The sequence below is a fragment of the Bos javanicus genome, chromosome X, assembly GCF_032452875.1.
Source record: "Bos javanicus breed banteng chromosome X, ARS-OSU_banteng_1.0, whole genome shotgun sequence".
Lineage (NCBI taxonomy): Eukaryota > Metazoa > Chordata > Mammalia > Artiodactyla > Bovidae > Bos > Bos javanicus.
In genome coordinates, this window is record NC_083897.1 from 5334476 (window position 1) to 5360958 (window position 26483).

General features: G+C 43.1%; 1 protein-coding gene and 1 long non-coding RNA gene across 2 annotated transcripts; both read right to left on the minus strand.

Moving 5' to 3' along the window:
- Positions 1–1308: 1308 nt before the first annotated feature.
- LOC133242007 (uncharacterized) lies at positions 1309–4043 on the minus strand. The gene is made up of 2 exons (XR_009734751.1): positions 3032–4043; positions 1309–1917 (listed from the first exon to the last, which is right to left on the minus strand). It is a non-coding gene; the product is annotated as an uncharacterized LOC133242007 (long non-coding RNA).
- Positions 4044–4186: 143 nt separating this feature from the next.
- On the minus strand, positions 4187–4908 carry LOC133242250 (cancer/testis antigen family 47 member B1-like; the record flags this gene model as incomplete). The annotated part of the gene is made up of 1 exon (XM_061408356.1): positions 4187–4908. A coding segment is annotated over exon 1 (528 nt), but the record flags the coding sequence as incomplete, so codon positions are not given.
- Between the last annotated feature and the right edge of the window lie 21575 nt (positions 4909–26483).

Consider the following 26483-nt stretch of genomic DNA (forward strand, 5'->3'; position numbering starts at 1 on the left):
ATGCTCCAGCTAGACCATGTTTCAGATACCTAGGAAGCCTGAAGTAAATGCAGAAATGAGCCCATCTAGTCTCAAACCCCCAGGCCCTTCCCCTTCTCTGATCCTCCACTCTGGTCATCTACAACTTTATCTTTTTATTACCTTAAAGTTCAAAGATTAAGTCCACTTTCTTCCTTTTCTCTTTTTATTTTTACTTATTGTGATATACTTCCGATCTGCACAAAATTATAAATACTAGTATAAACACTATTTAACCACCACTCAGTTTAAGAAATGTAATTAGAGATACAGTTGAAGCCCACTATGTATCCCTCCCCAATAGGATCACTGTCCTTGTCTTTCCCCAAGAGGTAACCACCATCCTAAATGTGGTTTATCTTTCCATTGCATGCCTTTCTGTATGCTTGCATATACATACATCCTCACAGGCAACTCTGTATGTATCTAGTATCCATTCTTGCTGAGTGAAGCTTCTCTTATACTTCATATACCAGGAATCATGTCTGTGACTTTCTGGAACCAGCTCTGTCCCTGGATATTTTTCTGGTGCCATCCCCTATCCACAGCCTCTGTCTGTCTCAGCCCCTGTGAATCCTAATTTCCTCGCCAGTCCAGCCCCTACCATCCTGTTCAATTACCTCCAGCAGCCCCAAGGCAGTGAACAAAGGCTGGTCACCATAGGTGGGTCTCAACTTCTCCCCCTGTGGCTGTCAACCAGTGCTTCTCAAACCTTGGCTGCATCAGAATCCCCTGGAGGGCTTCTTAAAACACAGACTACTGAGCCCCACTCCCAGTTTCTGATTCACAGGTCTTGAGTGGAGCCTAAGAGTTCGTGGGTGATGCTAATAATGCTATTTTAAGGGCCAAACTTTGAGAACCAGTGCTCCAAATCAGCATCTGGGCTCAGGCTCAGCAGCACCATCTGGCCTCCAGGCAAGCTGGGCCATCCCTCAGGTTTCCTTCAAAAGCACCCATCAGTACTATGAAATACACATATAACACAAGTCCTGTGTACTTTTAAATGTTCTAGTAGCCACATCTAAAAAGTAAAAAGAGGGCATCCCTGGTGGTCCAGTGGTTAAGAATCCACCTTGCAGTGCAGGGGACACAGGTTCAATCCCTGGTACAGGAAGATCTCACATGCTGAGGGGCAACTAAGCCCATGTGCCCAGCTCTGAAGCCCGTTTGCCCTAGAGCTCATGCTCCACAAGAGAAGCCACCTCAGTGAGAACCTGTGCACCGTAAGAGGAGAAAGCCCATGTGTAGCAATAAATACATTTTTAAAAAGTAAAAAGAAACTGGAGACAATAATTTTAATGCTATATTTAATACTAGATTATCATTTCAATGTTTAATTAGTTATTAATGAGACTTTCCAGGATTTTTTACATTTGTAGCACATTTCAACTCAGATTAGCCACATTTTCAATGCTCAGTAGCCACACATGGCTAGTGACTAGTACAGTAAACAAGTTCAGATCTAAAGCCTTGACCTCTATTTCTGTCTTTACAAAACTGTTTTAAATACAAATTTTTTTTTGGCTGCAATAAAAGAATTTACAACAGGCTTATCAAATGGTGGAATGTGATGATGCCTTCCAATGATGTAAAACGGCTTCTCATTTTTAAAGAGATTTAAATCAGGATTATTTATATACATAAATCTATCTACATTTCAGTTTACTACTTTAAAACTTAGTTTTAACTAGAACAAATGCTGTCAAATATATCTGTGGAAGATAAAACCTAATTAGATATTGGATTTTTTATAGATATTATTATTAGGCAGTTGCTATTTGGGGGATGGATTTGGAAGGAAATCAATGTTAACAATATTCCCATGGGCTTCTGAAAAATCTAAAAATAGCGAACAATGGATCCTTTCTTCTTTCTCTGTCTTCTTTCTAGTCTTCCAAACTGCAGGAAAAAATGAGAGAAAATGAACGATTATACAGCATCAGTCAGCACCAGAAACTTTCTAAATCTAAGAAAACAGTCAGCCTTACGTATATCTGGTGCATCTGAGGGTTGTATCTCAACAAGGAGAGAAGAAAAACACATTTTCCTCTTGTAAACTTCACCCTGGATACTGGGTGCATGTACAATCCGATGGCTTAAATCATGTGATCCTACGAACCTTGTCTCCCTCTTGCCCAACACCATAAATGCTTTTCTTTTCCCCCTTCCTTTGAGAGGCTAGTCTGGGACTAAAATCACCCTTTCTACCTTAAAAGCCTGTGCTCACTCCACAGATGATACTCCCTTACCCTCCCAGACCCTCGGTTTCCATATCTACCGTATAAGAGGCTGTTGTTATGAATCGCACCACTATGAAAACAAGGGAGAAAATGTTAATCATTAACGACAAGATATATACCTTCACTACCAACTCAGTGATAAACAACAGTCATCCTATGACTGTTTCTTTTGACTGTCATATAAAATACACAAATCTACAACCGAACAAATATTTCAGTATTAATCACTAAATGTGGTCCTACTTGAAATTCCGAACTGTTCGCTATTCTTAAGTAGTTACGCTCTAAAAGGTGTCTTCTCTTAGTGCAGGAGACTGCACTTCTGTGGTCAAGAAATGAAGGCCAAATATCGCAAAACTAATACAATATTGTAAAGTTTAAAAATAAAATTAAAAAAAAAACAAATTAAAAAAAAAAAAAAAGAAAGAAATGAAGGCCAAACAAGTGCACAGCCCAGTTGCTGCTGCTTTTAGTCACTGTTTTCTAAAGAAATACTGGTCTTAGCTACTGACACATTTACAACTTGTTGGTAGTCTTACAGATAGAGGACCAAAGACCACATAAGAACAAATGAGAAGCCATGAAGTATATTTTACTTCATGCTTTTTATATTACTGGGTGCAGGAATGTTCTATAAACATTAGGTAAATTTGAGTTGTTGAACTAATTTCAAACAAACGTTTTCTTAATTTACTCCAAGAATTAAAAAGCAAAAACAAAATTGGTAAATGCCTGGGAATAGCTGTGTTACTTTCAAAGCTATACACAGATACCTGGGCTTTCTGGGCCTGTCCTTTGCTGGGTCCAGATCCTTTTCTGGTTCTTCTTGTTTTCTGTTATACTTCTTTTCTTTCCCCTCACTTTTGGTGCCCTGCTCCTCTTCTTTGGAGTTCTCATCCTGGCATTCAGCTGTTTCTTTAGAGAGGAATCATAGACTTTGGGACCAGACATTCACGGGAAAAAAAAAAAAAATCCCAACTCATAAGGAATGGCAAGATATCCAGTACTCTACCCTTAGGAGAAGCAGGAGGACAGAAGCAACTAAGCAAAGAGTAACTGGGGGCCTTCCTTCTGGAGGATACAACACTTCCATGGCCCTCACTTTGCAGCTGCTTGATCATTTTCACAATGACATTATTTCTTCTTTTCTAATAAATCTGTCACCCTGTGCTACTGATTACTTGTGGTCCAGGATCAGAATCCTCTTGGTCTGATGCATTCTGGATGTTTTGGTCAGAACTTTCTCACCAAAATATGGTTCACCTCAATAACAAATTCTATGGGGAAGTTCCTGAGTTCCTCAATCCCCTGAATATTTCATTTGACCAAGTGCTCCTGTATAAGTTCATAATGTTTTGGGATCAACTTTCCAAGAATCTTGACATTTTTAAAAGCTATGAACCAAATATGAGGTCTGCCATTTGCTTGTTCTCTTCCATGTCCTCTCAAGCTCCCTCTCAAACAACCTGCCTCCACTGACCTTCACCTGTGGGCTCATAACTGGCACTGATCATCTCAGACCTCTTACCAGGGTTGGTAGAGGGCAGCTTATTTTCCCCCCAAACTAAGAAGTCGTTACAGAGTTGGGGTTCTACTGAGCCCATCTAGCCTTCGATTCAAGGAGGCCCTGACTCCCGGCCTCCCCTTCTGAGGTACCCACCACTCCCCGCCGTCTGAGCCTTCCCCCTCCTCAGGATCCCTGGTCCCCAGACCCGGCCTGCAGCTGCCAGTGTCTCCGTCCACCCCAACTCCCCCCCGCCCCTCGAATGCTCACTCTCAGGCGTGGCCGGCTCCTGTGGCATCTCCCACAAGCTGTGCTCCTCAGACTCCTTGGTGGCCGTCTCCCATAAACAGGCCTCCTTGGCCTCCTCTGCCTCCCCAGCCTCCGCCGCCTCCTGGGCTTCCTCCGCCTGCTCCGCCTCCTGAGCCGGGGCTTCCTCCGCTGGTCCCCCCGCTGGCCCCTCCCCCGGTCTATCTGAGGGCACCTGGACCTCAGAGAACCGAGCCACAGTGGCTGAGCTGAGGTTGGACAAGCGCGGCCGGTTCTGGTGCCGGACCAACACGTCGTCGTCCTCTGGCGGGACTAGGATGTGGTTTTTGTACATAAAGTTCAGCATCGGGTACCTCTGAGTCAGGACCGTTAAGCGGTAGCGGGTCATGGAGAAGTGTCGCGAGTGCACCATGCGGTTCACGCCCTGCGCCTGCTCCTCTTCCTCCCCCTCCTCGGCCGGCTGGATGTCCGAGTCTTCCTCAGAGTTCCCACCCTCCAGGGCCACCTCCCTTGGGCCTCCTGAGGCCCCGACGACTCCACCCGCCTCAGCCTCAGGCATGGAGTCACCCCTGCGAGGCTCGGAGTTGCGGTCCACACCGTCACGGGCTCTGGCCTGGGCCCCTGCCGCACTTGCAGGGCCTTCCTGCCCGCCAGGGGCCAGATCTCCATCCCCCGTGGTAGACATGGCGGTCGGCAGTTACCTCAGCCGGGCACGCGACGATGGCAATGGCGCAGGTGGTGGCACCCGAAGTGGCTGCCCTGAGAGGAGGCTGAGGGAAGTGAGATGGACTGAGGCAGTCACGGAAGGGACCACAGAGGAGGCCCCACGTCCGGGAGGGTAGGCGGCCAATGGCGGAAGCATCCGACGGAAGTCGGGCCTCAGGCAGTGGAGCCAGGCCACAGTCGAGGGGCGGGGCCGGAAGAGTTAACGGTGGCACGTGACCCCTCGTCACGAGCTTTGGGCTCATTTGCTGACAAACAAGGATTGACGTGCTCTGTGTCCAATGAACGGCCAAGGCCCTTGGTTGTCAAATTGCTCACAATTGCCTACTTGTGCTTTGACGCGTTAGGGTTCTGACATGTGTGGAGGTATTCTAGGCTCGTGTCCTTTATGTAATTGTGCAGGAAAGTATTTATGAAGGCATCCTGGGCCATGTGAACTGAGAGAAATTTCCCACCTGGGAATTTCCACCTGGTAATGGCTCATGTGAATAGAGACAGGGTCATAAAAATGTTGTATATCTCAGATGTTAGCAGTACTAAAAACCTCCGAAGAAGAGAAAGAGAATTTGGACAATTTACCTTAGTTAAAAATAGTTGACAGAGAGTAGACAAATTGCAATGAATGCAGTCAGAACTGAATGTTGAGAAGTGTTGGAGAAGTTAGGAGCTAGAAGGTGTATAATGAACCCAGACAAATTCACTTGAAGCTTTGAAGACTGAATAAAAAAAGAGAGGTTTCTTTAAAGGATCAGGTCATCTCCTAAGTGCTAAGCATGACAGACTTTAAAAGGGCCCTCTTCCTAGGATGCTTCAGAGGCAACAGTCCCAGACTTTTTATTGATCTCAAGATCCACTGAGTCCAGACCCCAAGTGTAATTTTGAAAGTTATACAGAAATTAACTGCTTTTACAGTCATTCTGTAAAAAAAGTTTTGTAGCACTAAAAATATTTTTTGAAAAAGACATAGCCAATTATATCTGGATGTTACATTTAGGAAAAATACTAATAAGTTTCATAATTGTAAAGAGGGGATTTTTTCCCTTCCATTCAGTTCTTTTCCAACCGAAGTTCAGTGTATTTCTCCTCTGTCTCACCTCATGAATGGAGCATGGTGTTGCTGTAAATCATTGGTTTAAATTTGGAAGGCAATGTCAGTAATCTCTAATCCAAAATTCTCAGTATAAAGACAGCAAAAAAGAGGCAGAATCCCAATCTGAGGTCTGAGTTGGTTTAACATTTGCTGCTCTAAATGATCTTGAAACAGTTACTTATCATTTCTAGGCCTCAGTTTTATCATCTGTATAGGTGGCATTCAATGAAAATATGAGTGAGGTAGATGGAAGAAGATGGAATTATATTTAGGATACTGAACTTTTGTTGAAAATGTGTTTGTAGTTGGATTTTGCCTTCTATATGTAGTTTTTCTTTTTTATTTTGTAAAATCTAATAATATTTTCTTTTTTCTTGGTTTAAACATCATAAATTTGTACATCTTTTCTCATCCAGAAATGAATTTTATACTTTCTTCTTTTTGGAGATCTTCCGAATGTTTACATTTAACTCCTTAATTTGGAATCAATAATGATTCACAGTGTTAAGATTAAAATCTCAGTTGATTTTTAAACAGCTCACCTATAATACCATTTGTTATGCATGAATTCCCCTCTTTAAGGGTGTGTGTGCTTCCGGGGTTGCGCTAGTGGTAAAGAACCTGCCTGCCAATGCAGGAGATGTAAGAGACCCGGATTTGATCCCTGGGTTGGGAAGATTCGGTGGAGGAGGGCATGGCAATCCCTTCCAGTATTCTTGCCTGGAGAATTCTAAGCACAGAGGAACCTGGGCGGGGGTTGGCTATAATCCATAGGGTCACACAGAGTCGAACACAACTGAAGCAACTTAGCATGCACACACATAAGGATGTGTGGCCAAGTTCCCTGTAGCATTTTCTATAAATACAGAAGAGATGCAAGAGAAACACGCATTCTCTTAGCGTTTCAGGGCTGGAAAGGCCTTTACATATGGAATCTAAGACCATTCTTTTTTAAAGTAATTGACCTACAATTAAAATAAATTTTAAGAAAAAATCTACAAACAAAAACAAGAAAAAATACAATTTTTAAAATTAAAAAAAATATATGGGGAAACTAAGGTTTAGAGCTGCTAACTGGCATCCCCAAAGTCATGCCAGTTAGTACAATAGCCAGGACTAGGACCAATCTCCTGATCTTTAATCTGGAATTGAATCACACTTAACACATCAGCTTTGGCCATCTTCGTTCCTATTGGACCTGTCATAGAACAGTGTCATAGAACATCGACCTCAGACATGGTCTCTCTGAGACCATATTGAAAGGAGACAGTTCAGTTCAGTTCAGTTCAGTCCCTCAGTCGTGTCCGACTCTTTGTGACCCCATGAATCGCAGCACACCAGGCCTCCCTGTCCATCACCAACTCCCGGAGTTCACTCAGACTCACGTCCACCGAGTCAGTGATGTCATCCAGCCATCTCATCCTCTGTCTTCCCCTTCTTTCCTGCCCCAATCCCTCCCAGCATCAGAGTCTTTTCCAATGAGTCAACTCTTTGCATGAGGTGGCCAAAGTACTGGAGTTTCAACTTTAGCATCATTCCTTCCAAAGAAATCCTAGGGCTGATCTCCTCCAGAATGGACTGGTGGGATCTCCTTGCAGTCCAAGGGACTCTCATGAGTCTTCTCCAACACCAAGTTCAAAAGCATCGATTCTTCAGTGCTCAGCCTTCTTCACAGTCCAACTCTCACATCCATACATGACCACTGGAAAAAACCATAGCCTTGACTAGATTGACCTTTGTTGGCAAAGTAATGTCTCTGCTTTTGAATATGGTATCTATGTTGGATATAACTTTCCTTCCAAGGAGTAAGCGTCTTTTAATTTCATGGCTGCAGTCACCATGTGCAGTGATTTTGGAGCCCCCAAAAATAAAGTCTGACACTGTTTCCACTATTTCCCCATCTATTTCCGATGAAGTGATGGGACCGGATGCCATGATCTTCATTTTCTGAATGTAAAGAAGGTCATACATGACTAAACATCCCCCTCTCTTGGCTAAAATGAATGTCTACAACTTCTTTACCAATTACATCTTTATTCTGGGTTAGTCTCCTCTCCTTACAGGTAAGATTTACTCAAATACCAATCAGAGAATTGCCTCAGCTACCTAAAGACATCTAATCTGGACAAAACCCCTGTTTCCATGAAGGAAAAACTTCCCCAAATAACTGAACCAAACCCCAGCCTCTGTAACAGGTTCTTTCTGATACTTGGGAAGACATCACATGGTTCCTCCATGATGTGTGTTCTCCCTTACTGCAATGAATAGTAAACTGAACTCACTCAACTACAGGCATGTTTTTGTGATCTTTGGCTGGAGGACACTGACTGCTTAAAACAGTTCCATCTTTACACTGTAATACATGAACTCAAACAAGTGAGTCAAAAGGCATTGAAAGTTTTTTCTCAGAAAAGGCTTCTCAGAGGAGGGAGGTTTTGGACCCACAAGATGGGCAACAGGCCCGAACTAAGGACAATGAAGACAGAATGTTGTCTCTGTGTGGCTCTTGTTAAAATGGACTTGTAAACCCCAGTGGGTCCTTGGCTGTAAAAAAGGCTGCGGCCTTCCCTGGTGGCTCAGACGGTAAAGTGTCTGTCTGCAGTGCGGGAGACCTAGATTCGATTCCTGGGTTGGGAAGATCCCCTGGAGAAGGGAATGGCAACCCACTCCACTACTCTTGCCTAGAAAATCCCATGGACAGAGGAGCCTAGTAGGCTACAGCCCATGGGGTTGCAGAGAGTCGGACATGACTTCACTTTCACTTTCATTTTCACTTTAGGAATAGGAAGGTCCGTCTAATCAAAGCTATAATTTTTCCAGTAGTCATGTATAGATGTGAGAGTTGGACCATAAGGAAACTGAGCACCAAAGAATTGATGCTTTTGAACCTTGGGATTGGAGACGACTCCTGAGAGTCCCTTGGACTGCGAGGAGATCAAACCAGTCAATCCTAAAGGAAATCAGTCCTGAATATTCATTGGAAGGACTGATGTTGAAGCTGAAACTCCAATACTTTGGCCACTTGATGTCAAGAACTGACTAATTTGAAAAGACTGGGGAAGATCTTGGGAAAGATTGAAGGCATGAGGAGATGGGGACGACAGAGGATGAGATGGTTGGATGGCATCACTGACTCAATAGACATTGGTTTGAGTAAACTCCAGGAGTTTTGATGGACAGGGAAGCCTGGTGTGCTGCAGTCCATGGGGTGGCAAAAAATTGGACATAAGTGAACGACTGAACTGAACTGAGGGGTAGGAAAAGGAGGCAGATGTTGTTTGTGGGCAGAGGGCAGGCCTGGGTGATGTGATGGAGGTCCTGGGGTGAGGAAGGTCCTTAATTAGGGCACTCCCATTTCCTATCCCATGCTGTGACAGGACTGCCTCCATTCTTCTTTAGCACAGAAGAACATACTCCCAGGTAGATGGGTTTTTTTCCCCTATAAGAAGTTGTGACCCCTTTGACTGTAGCCCACCAGGCTCCTCTGTCTATGGGATTTTCAAGGAAAGACTACTGGAGCGGGTTACACTTCCTTTCTGCAGGGGATCTTCCCGACCCAGGGATCGAATCTGGGTCTCCTAATTATTACCATCTGAGCCACCAGGGAAGTTGCCCCACCCATAAAACCAGAGTATTAATGCTTTCTTTGTTTCCTCCTATCTCTGTACATTCATTTTCAGAACTTTTAACAAGACCATCACTATTCACTTTAGAGGAGATAGCATGTTACCAAACTAAGCAAACAAAACAAGAGAAATCATACAAGTGTCTTTCCAGGTCAGGAACAACTAGTCTGTCCACTTGAAGCTATAGGACAAACACTCCAGCCCCTAGTCATTTAAGCATTCACTGAGCACATGTAAGCACCTACTATATACCTGGAATTATATTCGGACATGGGGACTCAGTTATCTAAGACCCATGGCTTGTTCTGGTTTACGATCTACAGGGTTAGACAGACACTTGGGCAATGACGACTCACTCTGTCCAGTGCTGTAATAAGGATGAGCACAAGTGTTAAGGAAGCATGGGAGAGTGGATGATTAGCTATGGCCAGTAGATGAAGGGGGTGGGCTGGTGCCTGGGACAGTGCAGAAGAGGGGCCATTTCAGGGGGTCCTGAAGCTAGGAGTTCAAGTGGCAGTAAAAAGGCAGGGGCAAGGAGGTTCCTGTAGGTAAAGGAAGCAGCATGAAGAGTGGCAGAGATGTGTTGGTGTGTACCTAGCCGGGGAGCAAAATGGCAGGAGTGTAGAGCAGAGTGGCCGATGGGCCTTTAAAGTAGATAGGGCTGTGAAAGCTCCAGTAGAGAGTTTGCCCTTTGCCCTGAAAAGGAGGTTGGCCTCCAAAGCAAAAAACCATTGAGATGATGGTAGAGCTAGCAGAAGAGTTTTGGTGCATTTAGGAATGAGTTGAGTCAAGAAAAGTTCTGCTAAGGCCCTCTAAGGTCTTTCTGGCAAGTTTTAGGATCCCATGCTTTTCTTCTTTATAAAAGTAATACATATTCTTTGTACAACAGATTAATAAACCATATAAGACTAAAGAGGGAAACAAAAATTCACACATATCTTGCCCATACAAATGGAAAAGATAATAATAGATATATAAGCAAAAGACATGGGTAGATAAATCATAAATAAATATGAATGATTTTTAAACATATGGACAAATGGCTTTTGAACATATGGACTTACGCTCAAACAATTCAAATTAAAATTACATTGAGGTAATGATAATGATTAGCATTTATTGAGTACTTATAGGTTGGGCAGTATTTTAAACATGTACATTATGTTATTTACTCCTTGGAACAGCCTTATGATGTGAGTACTGTTATTATCCATCTTTTGCAAATGAGGAAACCAAAACACAGAGATGTTTAGCAACATTCTCAAGGATACACAGCCAGTAAAGAATAGAGCCTGAATTGATAAGATAAAAATCACCCTTAATCTCACCATCTAGAAATGATCATTCTGCTATGTAGCAAATAGTTCAGTTTCATTTTTCTGAGTTGGCAAGGAACTCTGATAGTTAATTCTTCTCTTTGATTAGAGAATCCCAGTCTCCAACCCTTAAATAATAGGAAGTTGGCTGTTGATTACAAACAGATATTCTTGATCATGTTACGTTTTCTGTCCCTTGTTGTTAAAAGCTGTGTGGCTTAGGGTAAACTTTCCCATGGTCCTTAGTTTCATCTTAACAAAGAGAATAATTACCACCTCATAGGGTTTTTGTGAATATTTAACATGATAATATACAGTGAGCAGAGAAGGCAATGGCACCCCACTCCAGTACTCTTGCCTGGAAAATCCCATAGATGGAAGAGCCTGGTAGGCTGCAGTTCATGGGGTTGCTACGAGTCAGACACGACTGAGCAACTTCACTTTCTCTTTTCACTTTCATGCATTGGAGAAGGAAATGGCAACCCACTCCAGTGTTCTTGCCTGGAGAATCCCAGGCACGGGGGAGCCTGGTAGGCTGCTGTCTATGGGGTCGCACGGAGTCAGACATGACTGAAGTGACTTAGCAGCAGCAGCAGCAGTGAGGTTTGTCTCAGAGAAGGCAATGGCACCCCACTCCAGTACTCTTGCCTGGAAAATCCCATGGATGGAGGAGCCTAGTAGGCTCCAGTCCATGGGGTCGTTAAGAGTCAGACATGACTGAGCGACTTCACTTTCACTTTTCACTTTCATGCATTGGAGAAAGAAATGGCAACCCGCTCCAGTGTTCTTGCCTGGAGAATCCCAGGGACGGTGGAGCCTGACGAGCTGTCGTCTATGGGGTCGCACAGAGTCGGACACGACTGAAGCGACTTAGCAGCAGCAGCAGCAGCAGTGAGGTTTGTCTGGGTTTTTTCAACTTCTAAGCATGCCCTTTTTATTCAGAGGAAGCAGAATTTTAATTTGGTCCTCTTGTCCACACTCAATCAGTAAACGCTTGCCTTCTGTACAGAAGAAATGCCCCCTCCCCCACTTTTATGTTCTTAGTAATTTTCATGGGAATCTTCCTCCCAAATTGTCCTATAGCGGCGTCCTCTTTGGAATTCAGGTTGGTTTGTTTTTTTAATTTTTTAAAATGTATTTATTTTACTTGGAGGCTAATTGCTTTACAATATTGTATTGGTTTTGCTATACATTGACATGAATCCACCATGGGTGTGGAATTCAGGTTTTAGTCAAAGAACACTTACAGGGGATCATTGCTGACTACAACTTGTCACCCAGTGCCACCCTCAAACAGTCTTATATTACCACCATTTCTGTTTCCTTCATAGCTTTGAACTTTTCCCATTTAATACATTTTATCTTTGTTTTTATTACTCCTGTCCTAACTCCCCAGCCTCCCCGAGCACCACCAAGAGTTAAGTGCCGCAAAAGCAGAGCTTATTGTCTGTTTTCTTCACTATGTCCCCCAAACACCTAGAATGATATCTGGAACAGAGTAAATACTCAGACATTTGTTTATTTACTTTAAAGATTTATTTATGAATGCCTGCACTGCGTCTTCATTGCTGCAGTGGTTTTTCTATAGTTGCAGCAAGCAGGGTCTAGTCTCTAGTTGCAGGGTGCAGGCTTCTCACTGTGGAGGCTTCTCTTGTTGTGGAGCATGGCTCTAGGCATGTGGGCTCAGTAGTGACTCAGTAGACGGACTCTAGAACACAGGTTTCCTGGACCAGTAATTGAACCCACATCCCCTGCATTGGCAAGCGGATTCTTTACCCCTGAGCCACCAAGGAGGCCCCTTAAACATTTGTTAAATGACTATAAACAACTTGCTTCCTCTATATTGGTTAATTGTACAAGTTACCAAGTCAAATGCTACTCTGTGTAGGATCCCATTTATGAATTTGGAGAGCCCCCAGTGGGTGAGATTAAACTTGAGCCTTGAATGTCAGTAAAGTTTGGGTAATTTCTCTATATACCGGTACATCTCATATTGCTGGAGGAATGGTAAAAAATATGCCTGCAACGCCGGAGACCCAAGTTCAATCGCTGGCTTGGGAAGATCCCCTGGAGGAGGAAATGGCAACCCACTCCAGTGTTCTTGCTGGGAGAATGCCATGGACCGAGGAGCCTGGCGGGCTGCAGTCCACGAGGTTGCAAAGAGTCAGACATGACAGAGTGACTAACACACACACATAAGTATCTTTAGATTGAGGGGGACAAGTTCACAGGAAAAAAAAAAGTCATTCAATTTGGTCATTAAAAGTATATATAAGATGGCATATAATTGCATCAGTGTTAATAGTTGTTTGCTTTGTGGTTAGCTCATTCTAAATTTCAACGTTTGGAGATCAGAGAGGTTACACACTAAATTGCTGTGTCTTTACATAGTGTAAGTTAAAAATCCTCTAAAATTTTCTTCCCCTACTTTGCCACAGGGTCTGAAATTGCCTATCTTAGCATCATTTCATAGGACCTTTCAGACAGAAGTACATTATATGTTAACATGGAATCAGATCCTACCTGAAAATACTATTACTTTTATATCATTAGCCAGGTATTACATTAGGCAGGGTCTTGAGGAATTGGGACAGGAACCTTGAGAGCAGATGAGTAGAGGAATGAAGAAAAGATCTGGGGGCATGGGGTGTTCCCAGGGAAAGGAGGCCTATATGGGGAGTGACAGTGACCCTGATTCTAGGTGCTTGGGGCTGATGGTGGAACTGAGGAGGACAGCAGGGGCCACTCGGAGAAGGCAATGGTACCCCAATCCAGAACTCTTTCCTGGAAAGTCCCATGGATGGAGGAGCCTGGAAGGCTGCAGTCCGTGGGGTCACTGAGGGTCAGACACGACTGAGTGACTTCACTTTCACTTTTTACTTTCATGCATTGGAGAAGGAAATGGCAACCCACTCCAGTGTTCTTGCCTAGAGAATACCAGGGGTGGTGGAGCCTGGTGGGCTGCCGTCTGTGGGGTTGCACAGGGTCGGACACGACTGAGGCGACTTAGCAGCAGCAGAGGCAGTGACACGAGGGGCCACTGCTTGAGAGTTAACAGGATGTTGCTAATAAAAGAGGTAAAGGATCTAGGGATGCAAGTCTTGTTCCACTTTCATAGCTTTTCCTCAGGTCAACTTGACTCTGGAGGCATTTGGTACTTTAAGACAGAAAGGTGAAGAAGATTCTTTGAGGTTCCATACAGTGAGGGTCTTGAGATGGGATGTAGGGAGGCTGCTTGTGAAGTATGCTATTGTAGCATACTGGAGAAGCAGTCTGGTAATCCCATCCTGAATGGGTGTCTATGTGACGTTAACTAATTGTAGAACAAGGCCTTCCCCCCAAACTCCCTTTCTCTGATGAACTGCCTTTCACCACTTTCTTACCCCAATTCTAGAGATTAGGCCCGTCTACTACTTAAAGTCACCCATAAGACTATAGCAATATTAGTATGAGCACTAATAGAAACTTCCTTGGGGCCCAGGTAATCTCTGCTGAGTTTAAGAAACAAAACAATAGAAACAGAGTTGGAGGTCTGCACATCCTTTCCTCAAATGGTAACTGGTGTCATGAGTTTGGTGTTTCATTCCCATGTACTTTGCCTACACTGTTGGGAAATGAAAGAGGTTGTTAAATATACACTTATATCCCAAAGTACATAGCATTTTTGGCATGTTTTAAAACTTTATATAAATGGCATCACCGGATCTATGTTCTTCTGTCATTAGTTTTGCCTTACACTTTTCTCTACTACCTCCAGGAAATCATTATCCTCAGAGGGGTGTGTGGCTCAAGCTCCAAGGAGTTCTAGTCTCCTCTCCAGAGGAGCCCTTGGGTCCTAGTCACTTTACCTGCAACACTTGGAGCCAGTGAATTAAGGTTGGTCTTAGATGGAGGTGAGCCTCTTCCTCTGTTGTCTTAGCCAAAGTGGAGGGCTGGGCTCACTTGCACCATGTGACCTCCTAGACCATTACGCTGGGAGCCGCACTTTGAAAACCACTACTCTAGAGCAAGAGACAGAGAATGAGATGGTTGGGTGGCATCACTGACTCGATGGACATAAGTTTGAGCAAGCTCTGGGAGTTGGTGATGGACAAGGAGGCCTGGCGTGGTGCAGTTCATGGGGTTGCAAAGAGTCAGACCCGACTGAGCGACTGAACTGACTGACTGGCTCTAGAGCAGGCATCCCCAACCTCCGGGATCTAGTGCCTCATAATCTGAAGTGGAGCTGATGTAATAACAATAGAAATAAAGTGCACAATGAATGTAATGCACCTGAATCATCCCCAAACCATCCCCCTCCTCCCTGGTCCGTGGAAAAATTGTCTTCCTTGAAACTTATCTCTGGTGCCAGAAACGTGGGGGACCACAGCTCTAGAGCATCTTTTGCCCCTTGATATTTTAGCCTTCTTTCAACAAAATAATCTGATGCAAGTTTACCAAAAGGTGAACAGGTAGCATTCCTAGAAGGTAGAGTGCTACAAAAACTGCTCTGCTAAGTATAAAATGAAGACAAGACTTTATTAACACCCCAGTGATGAATCACTTGTCTCCAAATTTCTTTTGATTTAAACATCAGTGCAAAGATCCTTAAAGAAGCTGACAGTTACTGAAGGTGGCTTACTGGAACCCTTAACCATGCACATGGATAGGTTAAAAGTGCATTGTGTACTAGTGAGTACAAGAGACTACATTTCTACAGCACAATGATGAAGGCACAAGTCAAGTAAGCTAATTTGAAAACTACTTCAATTGGTTTCTCAGGAAGGCTTTCTAAACCACTCTTAGTTTGCAGTAAGGATTCTGATATTTTACAGCTGTCGGTGTATACCTATGACAAAAGTACTTCACGAGAACCAAACTATGGATGTTCAAGGATGCAGTAAATTATGTATCTGGCAGAAAAGTGGAGACCATTAAAATTCTAAGAAGAAAGCAGTGGTTTTAAAACCTTTTAAAAGCTGCTTATTAGGTACCTAGAAACTTTTTTTAAAAGAAGGTATAAGCAGTGCAGCGTATGTTTAAGCTATTCTCTAATGATCTTTAACGCCCTTGGCTCACTGCAGCTTGCATTCAAGAAAGTCATGTTTATTTTAGGCTTCTTCTTCCTCTTCTTCTGGTTAATCATTTTCTTCCTCTTGTGTTGCTTCTTCTCTCTTGATTCTTCCCCTGTGTCATCGTCATCATTCTGTGTGTCTTGTCTTGTTGAGTAAAATACTGATCTTGTACACTCATGAAAGAAGAACTGCAATTGACCTTCAGGAATTTTACCTGTATCAACCCCACTTAGTATTCTAAATTTAGGAGTTTCCAGAGTACAAAAGTAGCTGAAGTATGAGTCCTTGAAAGTTGTTTTGTACCCTATTCTGGAAGTTCCATTTTCTTTGCTATCCTGTTCCTTAATGCATTCTGAGTGACATTCTTCTTCCAATGTATTCAGCACCCAATGCAGCCTATAACTTGTGGTCCGTGAGAACAGAAGGATCAAAATCATCCAGGTATGACTTTATTAGATATGTTTCAGTCAACACCTCATTTGAGAAATAGTCACTGGATTCAGAGAAGTTCAACTGTGAAATTCGTAGTCTCTCCAGTATCTGAGAATTTGTGGACAAGTATTTCAGGTGCTCTAAATAGGCTCATGGACTTTCTGAATCATATTTCTGAGCAATTCTGCATTCTTCAAAACTTTCATGCCAAGATAAAGAATTCTTTCAGGGTGGCTTTTACCATCAGACTTTTCCTCAAGTTTTCTTTTTGATTTCCTGAACAACTGCCTCCGCAATACCTGGTTTCCATTTATTTTCGTCATCTGTAAGCTCATAAGATGATTTTGTATCTCCTATCGTACAGGTTGATAGAGGCATACTTTCTCTCAGTATCATGAATTACTTTATGATGTTTAGATTTTGTTTTTGCCTAGTCTAACTGGAAGTTTCTGGGGCATTAAGTTGCTTAACGATATTAATCAAGTCCTGAAAACAGCTTACACGTGCTACATCTTTCTTGGGAAGCCTGAGGAATTTGCCTCCCCTCAACAGTTTTTTCTTCCTTCCTGTTCTCAACAGCATGGTTTCCCTGAATTGTGGCACATTCCAGTCTCCGTGCCACAGACCCTGTGACAGAAAACAGTCTCCTGCGCACAGCTTAAGGGTCTTTTGCTTTCCCACCTCAGAGCCTTTATGTTCCTCTGGTGAACTACGAGGCCAAGTTGCTCAAGTGTCCTCTATCATCTCATTAAGATACACAGGCCAGGAGGTTGTGGGTGGGGAAAGATGGTGGGCAGCCCAAGGCACCGTAGTCTGTTTTTCTGGCCCCTTGAGGTGGGATCCCTCCACTGACTTTCAAGAGCTGCCTCCCCTAAATCAAAGTAAATGTTGAAAGGCTTCAACCCTCCCTTGGACACGACTGCCATCTTCCCCTCCTCCCTTCCATCCTTCACAGCACAGGCTCTGGTTGGGCCAGTAGAGCTGGTTTTATGTCACTTTCATCCAACATAAAACCTCAATAGCTCTGGCTGGGAAGTGGGGGCAGAGGTGAGAGCCAACTGCAAAGGTGGCCTCAGTGGTGCTGCTGGGACCAGGGGGATGTGGGGCCAGGGGACTGCTTGGGTGAGGGGGCTGCAGGCCTGGGGGCTCCTGGGGTGAGGGGGTGTGGGCCGGGGGCTGCTGGGGTGAGGGGGCTGCTGGGCCAGGTGGTGTGGGGCCATGGGTCTGCTGGGGTGAGGAGGCTGTGGTGCCAGGGAGCTGCTGGAGTGAGGCGGGTGTTGGGCCAGGGGGCTGCTGGGGTGAGGAGTCTGTGGTGCCAGGGGGCTGCTGGGCCAGGGGCTGTGGGGCCATTGGCTGCTGGGGTCAGAGAGCTGCGGGGCCAGGTGCGTGTGGGGCCAGAGGGCTGCTGGGTGAGGAGGCTGTGGTTCCAGGGGGCTGCTGTGGTGAGGGGGGTGTGGGGCCCTCTGGCTGCTGGGGTGAGGAGGCCGTGGGGCCAGGGTCTGCTGGGGCCAGGGGATTGTGTGCAGCCATGGGGCTGCTGGGGCCAGGGGGCTGCTGGGGTGAGGAGGCTGCGGAACCAGGGGGCTGCTGCAATGAAGAGGGTGTTGGGCCAGGGGGCTGCTGGGGTGAGGAGGCTGTGGGGCCAGGGGCTGTGGGGGCAGGGGGCTGCTGGGTTGAGGAGGCTGTGGGGCCAGGGGGCTGCTGGGCCAGGGAGGGGTGTGGGGCTAGTAGGCTGCTGGAGTGAGGGGGCTGTGGGGCCGGAAGCCTGCTGGGTTGAGGGGACTGCGGGGCTGGGTGCTGCCAGGGAGGGTGCTCGGCTTTGGCCTACGCGACAGCCACCCCTGCTGGGTGACCAGGATTAGGCAAGGATGGCTGAGGAGCAGAGCCCCTTCTTGGGATGGAAAGTCTGGTGGCCTCAACGCAGGCCAGGACCTCACTGTCCGACTAGGAGATTCCCTCCATGTCACCTGGCCTTGAGCTGGCCTTGAAATCTGACCAAGGCCAGGGCACGTCAAACGGGAGCAATGAGGCTCAGGGAAGGTTGGCCCCTGCTGTTCCCTCCAGCAGGTTTCTCCAACTGGTCCTGCGGCCTCTAAGCCTAAGAGAATTTGCTGCAAAAAGGTGATTGACAGGCCATCTCTTCTTTGCCCCTCCCCCTGCCACCCCCCACTTGGCTTTTTTTGAAGAGGGGCTCATTGGTCCTCTCTCTAAGCAGACCCCAGGAACAAGGCCCTGTTTAGGAGTCCCATCATGCCATATGCAAGTGAATCCAGACAGGTAGCTTTTAACATACAATAGGTGTAAGTTCCACCAAGGGGCGGCATTTATTCCCACTATTACAAACTGCAATCAGACTTTCCCTTTGTATACCACTCTTTGGTCCTAGGTTAAGAGTAGTGTCAGGGAAGGCAATGGCACCCCACTCCAGTGCTTTTACCTAGAAAATCCCATGGATGGAGGAGCCTGGTAGGCTCCAGTCCATGGGGTCACTAGAGTCGGACACGACTGAGCGACTTCACTTTCACTTTTCACTTTCATGCATTGGAGAAGGAAATGGCAACCCACTCCAGTGTTCTTGCCTGGAAATCCCAGGGACGGGGAAGCCTGATAGGCTGCCGTCTGTGGTGTCACACAGAGTCGGACACAACTGAAGTGGACTTAGCTTAGCTTAGCTTAAGAGTAGTGTGATTTTGTGCCAAATGGCCTGGAGGTCAATGCTCAGACATTCCCGAAAATGTCTAGAAGGGCCCTTAGACATCCTGGAATCCAGCGGTTTTCCAAACTTCGGTGCACATAGGAAGCACCCTAAGGGCTTGTGGGACCACAGATTGCTGGGCCCCATCCCAGTGGTGAGGATTCTGGATCTGGGGAGACCTGAGAGTTTGCATTGCCAAGGACTTCTCGTGTGAGGTTCATGCTGCTGGTCTGGCCACTGCACTTGGAGAACCAGGGGTCTAATCCAACATCTTCATTTCATAGATGGATCAGCTGAGGCAGAACCCCAGGTGGGTTCCAGATTTGGCATTAACGCTTACCAGGTGTTATGACTTTGCAATCTCATTTAGCTGTTCTGGGCCTGCGTTTTCTCATCTACAAAATTAGGTAAGAGCCTCGGTCATTCCTACCCCGGGTTCAGTTTGCAGGTGGCTGCTATTGGGTAGTTACTCAGGCTTTTGGTAACAGCCCTCTGGTTTGGTGTGGTGCTGTCACGTGGTTCTCAGGTCCGTGAGCTTCCACAGCTTCCTTCTGGTTCCTGGGTCGGGTTTAGGCCCTGCCTTTCCTGTGTGGAGCACTGAGAGACGAAGATGCTATCAGGTGGAGGGTAGGACCTAAAGCTTTGTGCTTTTTGCTGTGGTTTTCTCATTTTGCAGGTGCCTCTTCTGTTTGCTTACATTTCTAAGAATATTGGTTTTCTTTTCTGATGTAGAAAGTTTCCCAATGTTTTCCTTTTCTGTTTCCTTCATATGTTTTGAATTTAAAAATTCTTTACCATCTGATCATAAGGCTATTCAAGGATATATTTTCTTATTTTCCTTGTGATTTTTTATTTTGTATACCCTTATCCCTCTGGAGTTATTTTGACATGTGTTATGAAGTTTGGATCTTGGATGACTTTCCTTTTCTTGTAAATGGCTAAACTCTGGCATCATTTGTTGAGTAATCCCTTTCCTCTCTTTGGATGTCTTGCTGTGCATTCTTAGCACTCTAAGAATATAGAATAGGTGGGAGTGAGATTTTTGTCCAAGCCCATTTTTTTTCAGATGGGGAAGTTGAGGCCCAGAGCAGCTAACTGGATTTCCTAAGGTCATATTAGTAAATGGAGAAGCTCTGATTTCTTTTGTGCGTGTGTGTGTTTATTTTTGGCCGTGCTGAGGCTTCATTGCTGTGCTCGGGCTTTCTCTAGTTGGGGCGAGCAGTGGCTTTTCTTGCTGCAGAGCATGGGCTCTGGAGTGCAGGTTCAGTCGTTGTTGCCCATGGGCTTCATTGCTCCTTGACATGTGGAACCTTTTCGGACTAGGAATGGAACCCGTGGACCCTGCAGTGGCAGGAGGATTCTTAACCACTGAGCCACCAGGAAAGTCCAGATGTCTGTGACTTCTAATCTGAGTTTGAGATATATAGGTCTGCTTGTCTGTCTAGCTCCAGGGACATTTGACAGGGGCAGGTTAACTGACCAGCCACAAAGTAAATGAGCATGACCTAGGGTCTATGAAAGGTAGAGACCAGCCTTCCTCAGCCATCCCAGAGAAACTAGAAAATATTACTGCACACCTATGTTCAAAGTGCCCTGGTGGTTCAGTGGTAAAGAATCTGCCTGCAGTGCAGGAGATGTGGGCGCTGTGTAGGAGATTCAGGTTCAATTCCTGGGTTGGGAAAATCCCCTGGAAGTGAAAATGGCAACCCACTCTAGCCTTCTTGCCTGGAGAATCCCATGGACGGAGGGGCCTGGTGGGCTACAGTCCATGAGGTCAGAAAGAGTTGGACACGACTGGGCACACACGGATTCAGTTACCTTTTCGGTGCTGGTGGTGGTTGTGAGAATATTTAAGATCAACTTTCTTAGCAACTTTGAAGAAGGATACAACATAGTATTGTTAACTATAGTCACCATACTTAATATTAGATCCCCTGAACTTGTTGATCTTATAGTTGGAAGTTTGTATCCCTTGAACAACATGTCCTCATTTCCCGTCCCTGCAGCCCCTGGCAGCCACCATTCTACTCTCTGTTTCTGTGAGTTTGGCTCAATTTTCGATCCCACATATAGGTGAGATCATACAGTATCTGTCTTTCTCTGACTTATTTCACTTAGCATAATGCGTTCATGGTTTATCCATGTTGTCTTGTCATTCAGGATTTCCTCCTTTTTATGACCAAATAATGTTTCATTGTGTATATATGTATATACGTTTACACACATGTTTTGTTTATCCATTCGTGTACAGGCACTTTGATTGTTTCCATGTCTTGGCTCTTGTGAATAATGTTGCAATGAACAAGGGGCTGCAGACATTTCTTTTGGTAGTTATTAAATTCTCTTTGGCTATATGTCCAGAAGTGGGATTTCTGGGTCATATGGTTTTAGTTTTAATATTTTGGAGGAAACCTTATGCACTTTTACATAGTGCCTGTTCCAAGTTACATTCCCACCAACAGTGTACAAGGGTTCCCTTTCCTTTAATATCCTTGCCAACACTTGTTTTGTCTTTTTGATAATAGTCATTTGAACAGTATTGAATGAGTTCATATATTAACCATTTCTCAGATAGATGATTTGAAGAAATTTTCTCCCACTCCATAGATTGGCTTTTCATTTTGTTGTTTCCTTGGCTGTGCATGAGCTTTTTTATTTGATGTAGTCTCACTTGTCTATTTTTGCATTTGCTGCCTGTACTTTTAGCCTCATACCCCAACAGTTTTTTTGTTTTTTGTTTTTTTTTGCCAAAACCTAGGTCAAGGAGCTTGTCATAGGAAAGCTGTGTTTTATTCCAAGAGTTTCATGGTTTCAGGTCTTAAATTTAAGTCTTTAACCCATTTCAAGTGAATTGTTGTGAGTGCTATAAGATAGGAGTCCAATTTTATTCTTCTCATGGGGATAACTTGTTTTACCCAGTACCATTTATTGAAGAGTCTTTTCCCGCTAAATATTCTTGGCTCCCTTGTGAAATATTAGTTGACCGATTATGCATGGGCTTATTTCTGAGCTCTTGATTCCGTTCCATTGTTCCATGCTGTTTCAAATACTATACTTTGTAATATAGTTTGAGATCAGACAGTGTGATCTCTCCAGCTTTGTTGTTCATTCTCAGGATTGTTTGGGTGTTTGGAGTCTTTTGTGTTTCCACACAAATTGTAGATTTCTTTTTCTATTCTGTGAAAAGATGTCATTGGAATTTTGATAGGAATTGCATTGCATGTGTAATTGGCTTTGGGTACTATGGACGTTTTAACAATATTCTTTTTATATAGGAAATGGGGATATCTTTCCCTTTCTGTCTTCTTCAATTTCTGTCCTCAGTGTCTTATTGTTTTGGTGTATAGATCTTTTGACCTCCTTGGTTAAATGTATTTCTAAGTATTTTACTGTGTTTGGTGTATTGTAAATTAGATTATTTTCATTATTTCTTTTTCAGATACTTTGTCCTTAGTGTATAGAAATGCAACTGACTTTTATATGTTGATCGTAGGTCTTGCAAATTTACCAAATTCACTGAGTTTAAAATTTTTTAATGCAGACTTTAGGTTTTCTGTATATAAGATCATATCATCTGCAAACAGACTATTTAACTTCGTCCTTTCTGATTTTGATGTCTTTTATTTTTCTTGCCTACTTTCTCTGAGACTTGAGTACAATCCTGAATAGAAGTGGTGAAAGTGGGCACCCTTATCTTGTTTCTGTTCTTAGAGGAAAAGCTTTCAATTTTTCTGCATTGAGGATGATGTTATCTGTGGGCATATGCAGGTGGCCTTTATTATGTTGAAGTATGTGCCTTCCAACCTAATTTGCTGAGATTTTTTTTTTATCATGAAAGGATGTTGAGTTTTGTCAAATTCTTTTTTTTGCCACTTGTTGAGATGATCATATGATTTTATCTTTCATTCTATTAATGTGACATTTACTGATTTGTATAATTTGAACCTTCCTTGCATCCCAGGGGTAAATCCCTCCTGATTGTGTGCTATGGAATTCAATTTGATAGTGTTTTGTTGAGAAATTTTGCGTCTACCTTCATTAGGAATATTGGTTCATAATTTCTTATAATATCCTCATCTGGTTTTGGTATTAGAGTAATGCTGGTCTCATAAAAGAAGTCTGGGAGTGTTCCCACCTCTTTGAATTTTTGGTAGTTGAGATGGATTGGTATTCATTCTTTAAATGTTTGGTAAAATTCACCAGGGAAGCCATCTGGCCTTGGAATTTTATGTGTTGGGAGTTTTTTGATTACCAATTCAGTCTCCTTATTTGTTACTGTTCTGTTCAGATTTTCAGTATGTTCATGATTCAGTCTTTGTAGGTTGTATGATTCCACTAATTTATCCATTTCTTGTAGGTTATCCGGTTTGTTTGTGAAATTGTTCATGCTGCTGCTGCTCAGTCGCTTCAGTCGTGTCCGACTCTGTGCGACCCCATAGATGGCAGCCCACCAGGCTCCTCCATCCATGGGATTTTCCAGGCAAGAGTCCTGGAGTGGGGTGCCATCGCCTTCTCTGGTAATTGTTCATAGTTATCCCTTAAAATCCTTTGTATTTGTGTGGTATCATTTATAATGGTTCCTTCTCATTTATAATTTTGCATCTTCTCTTACTTTTCATGACTAGTTCTAACTATAAGTTTTTCAATTTTGATTATCTTTTCAAGGAACCAACTTTTAGTTTCATTGATCTTTTTTCTGTTTTCATGTTCTCTATTTCATTTATTTACAAATCTTTATTTCCATGTTTTTCTTAACTTTGGGCTCAATTTTTTTCTAGTTTATTGAGGTATAATGTGTGGTTGTTTGAAATATTTTTCTAAAATTAATGTAGGCACTTATTACTATAAACTTTCTTCTTTAAAATGTTTTTGATAACTGTGGCTTTGTAGTAGAGCCTGAAGTCAGGTAGGTTGATTCCTCCAGTTCCATTCTTCTTTCTCAAGATCACTTTGGCTATTCAAGGTTTTTTGTTTTTCCATACAAATTGTGAAATTATTTGTTCTAGCTCTGTGAAGAATACTGTTGGTAGCTTGAAAGGGATTGCGTTGAATCTATAAATTGCTTTGGGTAGTATACTCATTTTCACTATATTGATTCTTCCAATCCATGAACATGGTATCTTTCTCCATCTATTAGTGTCCTCTTTGATTTCTTTCACCAGTGTTTTATAGTTTTCTATATATAGGTCTTTAGTTTCTTTAGGTAGATATATTCCTAAGTATTTTATTCTTTTCGTTGCAATGGTGAATGGAATTGTTTCCTTAATTTCTCTCTCTGTTTTCTCATTATTAGTGTATAGGAATGCAAGGGATTTCTGTGTGTTGATTTTATATCCTGCAACTTTACTATAGTCATTGATTATTTCTCGTAATTTTCTGGTGGAATCTTTAGGGTTTTCTATGTAGAGGATCATGTCATCTGCAAATAGTGAGAGTTTTACTTCTTCTTTTCCAATTTGGATTCCTTTTATTTCTTTTTCTGCTCTGATTGCTGAGGCCAAAACTTCCAAAACTATGTTGAATAGTAATGGTGAAAGTGGGCACCCTTGTCTTGTTCCTGACTTTAGAGGAAATGCTTTCAATTTTTCACCATTGAGGATAATGTTTGCTGTGGGTTTGTCATATATAGCTTTTATTATGTTGAGGTATGTTCCTTCTATTCCTGCTTTCTGGAGAGTTTTTATCATAAATGGATGTTGAATTTTGTCAAAGGCTTTCTCTGCATCTACTGAGATAATCATATGGTTTTTATTTTTCAATTTGTTAATGTGTCTGGTACTGGCACAAAGACAATAATATAGATCAATGGAATAAAATAGAAAGCCCAGAGATAAATCCACGCACATATGGACACCTTATCTTTGACAAAGGAGGCAAGAATATACAATGGATTAAAGACAATCTCTTTAACAAGTGGTGCTGGGAAATCTGGTCAACCACTTGTAAAAGAATGAAACTAGACCACTTTCTCACACCATACACAAAAATAAATTCAAAATGGATTAAAGATCTAAAGGTAAGACCAGAAACTATAAAACTCCTAGAGGAGAACATAGGCAAAACACTCTCTGACATACATCACAGCAGGATCCTCTATGACCGACCTCCCAGAATATTGGAAACAAAAGCAAAAATAAACAAATGGGACCTAATTAACCTTAAAAGCTTCTGCACATCAAAGGAAACTATTAGCAAGGTGAAAAGACAGCCTTCAGAATTGGAGAAAATAATAGCAAATGAAGCAACTGACAAACAACTAATCTCAAAAATATACAAGCAACTCCTACAGCTCAAGTCCAGAAAAATAAATGACCCAATCAAAAAATGGGCCAAAGAACTAAATAGACATTTCTCCAAAGAAGACATACAGATGGCTAACAAACACATGAAAAGATGCTCAACATCACTCATTATCAGAGAAATGCAAATCAAAACCACTATGAGGTACCATTTCACACCAGTCAGAATGGCTGCGATCCAAAAGTCTACAAATAATAAATGCTGGAGAGGGTGTGGAGAAAAGGGAACCCTCTTACACTGTTGGTGGGAATGCAAACTAGTACAGCCACTATGGAGAACAGTGTGGAGATTCCTTAAAAAACTGGAAATAGAACTGCCTTATGATCCAGCAATCCCACTGCTGGGCATCCACACTGAGGAAACCAGAAGGGAAAGAGACACGTGTACCCCAATGTTCATCGCAGCACTGTTTATAATAGCCAGGACATGGAAGCACCCTAGATGTCCATCAGCAGATGAATGGATAAGAAAGCTGTGGTACATATACACAATGGAGTATTACTCAGCCATTAAAAAGAATACATTTGAATCAGTTCTAATGAGGTGGATGAAACTGGAGCCTATTATACAGAGTGAAGTAAGCCAGAAGGAAAAACATAAATACAGTATACTAACGCATATATATGGAATTTAGAAAGATGGTAACAATAACCTGGTGTACGAGACAGCAAAAGAGACACTGATGTATAGAACAGTCTTATGGACTCTGTGGGAGAGGGAGAGGGTGGGAGGATTTGGGAGAGTGACACTGAAACATGTAGAATATCATGTAAGAAACGAGTTGCCAGTCCAGGTTCGATGCACGATACTGGATGCTTGGGGCTGGTGCACTGGGACGACCCAGAGGGATGGTGTGGGGATGGAGGAGGGAGGAGGGTTCAGGATGTGGAACACATGTATGCCTGTGGCGGATTCATTTTGATATTTAGCAAAACTAATACAATTATGTAAAGTTTAAAAATAAAATAAAATTAAAAAAAAATCATTAAACAGACACACACACAAAAATGTTTTTGATGCATAAATTATATGTTGATTCTATTTTTGTTTGTTTCAATACATTGTTTTTATTTCCCTTTGATTTCTTTGACCCATTAAGTGTTGAGGAGTGCACTATTTAGTTTCCATGTATTTGTGAATTTTCCATTTTCTCCGTATTTTTGATTCCTAGTTTTATAACATTTCAATGCAAAAAGATATTTTTTAAAATTTCAGTTT